Here is a 7,578-nt window from a genome sequence, read left to right as displayed (position 1 = left end):
ATCAAAATGCCTAAGGAGTCAAATGTCGTTAAGCTAAAAGTGGCAAAAAAGGGAGAGATTCCAGTCAACAATGAAGTAAAAGATGCTGTGGGAGGAGACAGTAATATACAACGTGTTAAAGCAAGTCCACCCTGATATTGGAGTTTCCTCTAAGGCGATGACAATCATAAATACTTTTGTCAACGATATTTTTGAACGAATTACGTCTGAAGCATCGAGACTTTCTAATCAAAGCATAAAACAACTATTTCTTCTCGAGAAATTCTAGCAGCTGTATGTCTAATACTTCCTGGCGAACTAGCAAAGCATGCAGTGAGCGAAGGAACCAAATGCGTTACAAAGTACGCAACCAACAAATAGAATTATCTATTTAAAGGGCTATTTTTATAGCAACACATTATTAATAATCATTATATACATAGCACGAAAGATTTTTGTTTGAAATATTTTATATTTCGGGGTTTCAACCAGTTGCGTAACAGACAAGACGGACAAATAATACTAGTTCCAAATCTTTAAGCTAAAACATGTAGATCAGGGTTATTAACCAAGATATTATTTTTAATTATAATGGGTGTAGAAGTAAATTTACATATAATGTATACATATACCGAGCATGGAAAAAATCCCACCATAAACAACCAGTTACATAAATATATATATATATATATATATATATATATATATATATATATATATATATATATATATATATATATATATATATATATATATATATATATATATATATATATATATATATATATATATATATATATATATATATTTATAAAAGTATATACATTTCTTTAAAAAAAAATGTGTTTATAAAAAAATAACTAAAGCTATTTTTTTTTAACTTATATGTTTAAGTTGAAAGGTTAATTAAAAAACTGATTAAAAAGATTTATAAATTAGTTATATTATTAATAAAACTAGATCAACATTATTTTTCCTTAACCCACAGTGGAGAGCATTTAATAACTTAAAAATGCAAATTTTTCAGATTTCAAACTTTTGAAAGAGATTTTTAATAAAAAGAGTGTGTGTCCTTTTTAATAAAAAGAGTGTCTAAACTTTCAGTCGATGTATGTACGCAATGCTACGCCTATCGTTTTATTATTCAAGTTATGTACTCTCTGTTACGCCTATAGAACAAAACAAAAAATAACTCGAAAAATTTTACGAATTTTATTCTAACGATAAGCTCAGACACATTTAATAAACGTCAAATGCTTCACTTGTAAATTGATACTTCAAAACTGTGTTTAAAAAGAAGTAATAGCTAAAAAACGACTTACGTTTAAAAAAATGACTTCATCCTTTTTTTATCAGTAAAACCGCTTATGGTAGTTAAAACAAAATCATTAGCGAAACGCGCTAGAAAATTATTTATGTTATATTAGCATCAATGCAGGTTTTAATGTATAAATATTTTTGCCTAAGCATTATTCGGCATGTAGTTCTCAGTGTATACCAAAGGTTTTTTACACTGGATACGCTGTGATACATCTCTTATATTCTTTAAAATAATGTATGCTACATGTGATATACGCCAAAAACACGTTGAATATTTTTGAATAATTTATATGTCGGAGAAATTCTATAAGTTCGTGCTTTTGCCGGTTTAAATTTGCGTAAATGCCTAAATAATTTTAAATTAATAAACTTCTGAACTTATTTATATAAGACTTCTGGACTCCGGACTCAGACTTTGCATCCCTGGTCGTTAGTTATATTTAAAATGCCGCCTCTTTATTACAATACCGACGAAAAAAGTCGAACCACTTACAAGTGTTATAGATATTTACTTATAAATGTAAAATATGGTTGTTTTTATTTAAACAGTATTAAGGTAACCCAAAAAAGCCTAGCGGTTTTATTTCAGAGCACCACGAAATAGAATTTAAAGAGGAAATTCGCGTCATTTTTACCAATATTGTTTATCTGGTCGGAGATGGTATCAAATCGCGATTTGAACTTTTTATAGTCATGTATATATACATATATATATATATATATATATATATATATATATATATATATATATATATATATATATATATATATATATATATATATATATATATATATATATATATATATATGCGAACACTTGTGTTCTATAAAAATGTTGTCTTTCATTTGAACTTTGTATAGTCATGTATACATACATATATATATATATATATATATATATATATATATATATATATATATATATATATATATATATATATATATATATATATATATATATATATATATATATATATATATATATATATATATATATATATGTAAGTTAAGAACAGTGCACTATTAAATTAGTATATATATTATTTATGACTTATCTACTATGTTATTTATTTTATAAATATATTAGTAAAAAATATATATATATATTTGTATATGTATATTCAAATTTTTTTGATTTTTTCAGATTTTTATTTTTCCTCGTCATTTTTTTCATTTATACTTTTCATTTAAGTCGGATAAGTTTTACGACTTTTTCCTTCAATAAAGTTTAAGTAAAAAACAGAGCAATAATAAATTAGTAAACATATTATCTATAAACATATTATTTAGGGTTACCAGACGTCTTTTTACGAAGGAGCATTGTCAATTACATTTAGTTATTAATTTTTATGTTTGTCGCCGTGATTAAATTCTACATTGATCATATAGTTTAGCAAACTCTCCTACGGAAAAAGAAGACGTATGGCAACCCTAATACTATAATTATAAATATATTATTTAAAGATAAAAAAAACCCGGAAAATACATTACAATTTTATTAAAATAATTTAAATATACACAATTTTATTATAGTTAAAATATTTATTTTTATTGTCAAAAAAAAACAATTTTGACAAATGCGTTAAAAATCGAATTTTCGAATTTATCCCATTCAAACTAAACGTTCTCAATTTCGAAACCAAAACTTTGATTGGTGAATGTAATAAATTAAGCTAAAAAATTTAGTTCAAACTATAAGCCTTTATAGATAAAATGTCTAATGTGTTAAAAGTTGCCAAGCCTATTGTGGCGAAGAAAATGGAGATTCAAGCCAGTAAAAAAGGAAATAAAGTTCCTTTTCCTGCAGGTGAGATGAAGCGAAAAAAAAGAGACGAGAGTCATATGCTGTGTACATATACAATGTATTAAAACAAGTCCACCCTGATGCTGGAGTTTCTTCTAAAGCAATGACAATCATGAATTCTTTTGTCAACGATATTTTTGAAAGAATTTCTTCTGAAGCATCAAGACTTTCCATTCAAAACAAAAAGTCCACTATTTCGTCTCGCGAAATACAAACCGCAGTACGTCTTTTGCTTCCTGATGAATTAGCAAAGCATGCTGTGAGTGAAGGTACCAAAAGTGTTACAAAGTACACGAGCACTAAATAGATTAAATCTGTTAAAACGGCTATTTTTATAGCCACACATTTAAAAAAATCATTATAAGCATATAGAGCATATTTTTGTTTAGAAATGACACAAGTTCCAATAACTTTTATAAAATAACTAAATTGTTTATATATCAAATAATAGTATAAGCAAAGTAAATGTATATACATATATATATATATATATATATATATATATATATATATATATATATATATATATATATATATATATATATATATATATATGTATATATATATGTATATATATATATATATATATATATATATATATATATATATATATATATATGTGTGTATATATATATATGTGTATATATATATATGTGTATATATATATATATATATATATATATATATATATTTATATATTATTATTATAACTACTATTATTATTGTTATTATTATTATTGTTATTGTTGTTATTATTGTTATTATTGTTATTATTATTATGATTATTACTATTATTATTGTTATTATTATCATTATTATTATTACTATTATTATTATCATTATTATAGTAACATTCTACAAATAGAAGTTTGACTTCTATGAGCCAAGTGTCTTATTACAACCAGCTATAGTAGACTCGGAAGAGAACGAGTCCATTTGTCATAATTGCTTTCAAACAGATTATTCAAATATATTGTTACAGAACACGCTGAAGCCAAACTTGTCAACAAAATTTTAAATGGGTTTGACAACAATAAATACACTCTTGGGGGTTTTTCTCAATCTTTCAAAAGCGTTTGACACAGTTGACCTCGAGACTCTTTTTTATAAACCGTATAATTATGGAATAAGAAATAACAATTTAAATGGTTTCGCTCTTACCTTAATAATCGGAAACTTTATCATATAACAACACTGCTACACGAAAGCTTTATCATATAACAACACTGTAACACGACTTGAAAACATAACTTGTGTGGTCCCACAAAGATCAACTCTTGGTCCATTATTATTCCTTGTTTACATCAACGATATCTACTTATCTCCTAACTTACTTAACTTTGTCCTTTTTGCTGATGATACGCAAGTATTCTTTAGCCACACAAACATTAGCCTATTATTTAACACTGTTAATCAAGAACTTGAGAACCTGAACGCAGCGGTGGTTTTAAGCACAGGCAAAGCAGGCATTTGCCGGTGGCCTCGCATTTTTTTTTCTTAGTACAAGTAAGTTGCTGTTGCTTAAGTTAAGGTTGCGAGAAGAATACTGAAAACTATCGTATCTTCTGTACAGTCATCAAAATATTTTTCTGTTATCATGGATTGCACTCCTGATGTAAGTCATAAGGAACAGCTTTCAATTCTTTTTAGATGCGTTAAAATTAATCAGGAAGAAGTACAAATTGAAGAATTTTTTTGTGGTTTTTTTCACATAACTGATAGCACTGGTTCAGGTTTAGTTGAAACTTTTTTAAATTTATTAGCTGAGTATAATTTGGATCTAATGAATTGTCGCGGGCAATCGTATGATAATGGTGCTAACATGCGAGGGCAATACAAAGGGGTTCAAGCTTTAATCAAAGAAAAAAATCTCAGAGCTCTTTACGTTCCATGTGCTAACCACACATTTAATCTAATGGTATGTGATGCTGCGAAATCAGTATCAATTGCAATTAACTTTTTTGGTACTGTTCAACGAATTTTTACATTTTTTGCTGCATCAACCGTTCGATGGGACATACTGCAAAGTGTTTGTAAAATGACTGTTAAATCATTATCAGATACGCGTTGGGAAAGCCGTATAAATAGTATAAAAGTTGTAAAAGATAATTTGGTTCAAATTATAGAAGCTTTATACAAAGTTGCAGATTCAAATTCAATTGGAGTTGCTGTTTCTGAAGCTAACGGTCTTGCAAATGAGATATCCTCATATCAGTTTATACTTTCACTTACAATTTGGCATGATTTATTGTTTGAAATTAACAAAGTAAGTAAAGTTATGCAGAATCCCTCGGCAGATATTTCTATTATGATAAAATTGGTGGAAACTACGAAAATTTTTTTAGAATCATTCAGAAGTGATGAATCATTTGAAGCGATTATTAAAAAATCTGAAGAAATAGCTATAAAATTCGGTACTGAGCCAGTATTCCCTCAAGTGCGGCTTAGCCGAAAACGATGTTTTTTTGAATATGAAGGAACTGATACACCTCTAAATGGAAAGTCTAAATATAAAGTAGATTTTTTTAATGCAATAATTGATGTTGCATTAGTACGCTTAAATGAAAGATTCAAAATGCTTGAGTCATACAATAAAATATTAGATTTTTTAACCCGTACCGAAAAAATGCAAAGTTTAGATGCAAATGAATTGTTGAATGATTGTAAAAATTTAGAAATATCACTGAGAAATCCTAGTACAGAAGAATCGGACGTGAACCATAAAGAGTTATACTCGGAAATAAATACATTTTTAAGAATGGAAGCTTCGGCGGAATCGAAAGATGCACTGGAAATTTTGAAGTGTATTACGGCAAATTCTTTAATCGAAATTTTTCCAAATTTATTTATTGCCCTAAGAATTTTACTAACTTCCCCTATTTCAGTGGCAAGTGCAGAGAGGTCATTTTCCAAATTAAAACTCATAAAAAACTATTTACGTTCCACTATCGGTCAAGACCGCTTATCTGCATTAGCTTTAAGTTCCATTGAAAATAAAATAAGTCGGTCCTTGGACTGTTCTGATTTAATTGATGAGTTTGCGTCTTTAAAAGTCAGAAAGGTTAAGTTTTAAGTCAATGTAATCGATTCTCCTAAAATCTGCGAAAAAAATAAATGGTATCGCATTTTGAGTAGTCTTATTAGTGCATCTTCATCCAAAATAAAAAAAATACTTAATGTACATTTAAAACCTATGTGCGTTTTTTGCTTCGTTACGTTCTAATAAATATCCAAAACACAATAGAACACAAGAATTAAAAACTCAACTAATATAATAGAAAACTTGCCTATGGCCTCGCATATGGTAAATCCGCCACTGTCTGAACGAATGGTTTAAGGCTAACAAACTCTCTCTAAATGTCGAAAAAAGTAAATATATTCTTTTTACAAAATTATCAAAATCTGAAACCCTCCCCTTAAAACTACCTGATTTAGTAATTAATAAAACTAAGCTTAAACGAGAATACTCAATCAAGTTTTTAGGCGTAATACTTAATGAACATATTAGCTGCAGTAATCATATCAAAGTAATAGAAAATAAAATATCTAAAATTATTGGTATTATGTATAAAACAAAACACAAATTGTTTAAAAAATATTTATTTTGCATTTATTCATAGCTACATCAGCTACTGCAACATTATCTGGGCAAGTACTTATGCTTCAAAGTTAAATACGATCTACAAAATACAAAACGAGCAAGTCGCTTGATATTAAATGCAAATAAATATGCTAGTGCCAGACCACTACTAAGAGAAATTGAAGTGCCTAATGTCTATGAAATAAATACTCTTAATATACTTATTTTTATGTTTAAGTTTAAAAATGGTATGCTACCAAGCATTTTTTTTAACTTTTGTTTTTTTAAACCATAAATACGAAACTAAATACTCAATAAAGAACTTTATTATACCAAAAGCATTATCAAAACAAGCTGATTTTTCAATATCTTGCCGAGGGCCGCAATTATGAAACTTGCTTTTAACAAGTAATATAAAAACTTTAACTTCAACTCAACATTTTTAACGTGCAATAAAACAACACTTATTTGATTTTGATACAAAGCAATTACTATCCTACTATAAATTATCTTAATTATTTAATGTCTTATAAATTGACGCAACATTTTAATTATATTGTATGGTACTTAAAACTTGTACGATATTATTCTATTTTACAATAATAAGCAATTTGTAAATGCAATATTTATTATATCATACGCAATTTGTAGATGGAATATAAAACAGATTTATTGCGTTTTGTATATGAACGGACATATACTTGTGTGAATGTGTGCGTGTGCGTGTGCGTGTATAATAAAAATGAAAGTAGAATAAAATAGTGATAATAAGAAGAAGAGATAATTTTTTTTTTCTATTTTTCTGCAAATAGTAAATTGATTGCTAAATTAGTTTTCTCTTTAGTTTCTTTTTTCTTCTTTCATCTTTATCGGCTGAATTTTTTAGTTATATTAA

At 26.9% G+C, this 7,578-nt stretch overlaps 2 protein-coding genes across 2 annotated transcripts; both read left to right on the top strand.

Moving 5' to 3' along the window:
- Window positions 1-3,012: 3,012 nt before the first annotated feature.
- On the top strand, window positions 3,013-3,410 carry LOC136083397 (probable histone H2B 4). Its single transcript, XM_065802793.1, has 2 exons — window positions 3,013-3,106; window positions 3,175-3,410. The coding sequence occupies exons 1-2, from the start codon at window positions 3,013-3,015 to the stop codon at window positions 3,408-3,410; spliced, it is 330 nt and encodes a 109-aa protein (XP_065658865.1).
- A 1,290-nt stretch (window positions 3,411-4,700) lies between these two features.
- On the top strand, window positions 4,701-6,176 carry LOC136083396 (zinc finger MYM-type protein 1-like). Its single transcript, XM_065802792.1, has one exon. The coding sequence runs from the start codon at window positions 4,701-4,703 to the stop codon at window positions 6,174-6,176; it is 1,476 nt and encodes a 491-aa protein (XP_065658864.1).
- Window positions 6,177-7,578: the final 1,402 nt, after the last annotated feature.

The sequence above is a fragment of the Hydra vulgaris genome, chromosome 08 (genome assembly GCF_038396675.1).
Source record: "Hydra vulgaris chromosome 08, alternate assembly HydraT2T_AEP".
In the NCBI taxonomy this organism is placed as follows: domain Eukaryota; kingdom Metazoa; phylum Cnidaria; class Hydrozoa; order Anthoathecata; family Hydridae; genus Hydra; species Hydra vulgaris.
The sequence above is the reverse complement of the archived record's forward strand: the minus strand, read 5'-3'. Positions and strand labels throughout refer to the sequence as shown.

Coding starts and splice junctions, on each gene's coding strand:
- LOC136083396 (XM_065802792.1), top strand. CDS start 4,701: ATGGATTGCACTCCTGATGTAAGTCATAAGGAACAGCTTTCAATTCTT.
- LOC136083397 (XM_065802793.1), top strand. CDS start 3,013: ATGTCTAATGTGTTAAAAGTTGCCAAGCCTATTGTGGCGAAGAAAATG. Junction 3,107..3,174: donor TAAAGTTCCTTTTCCTGCAG/GTGAGATGAAGC, acceptor TATTAAAACAAG/TCCACCCTGATGCTGGAGTT.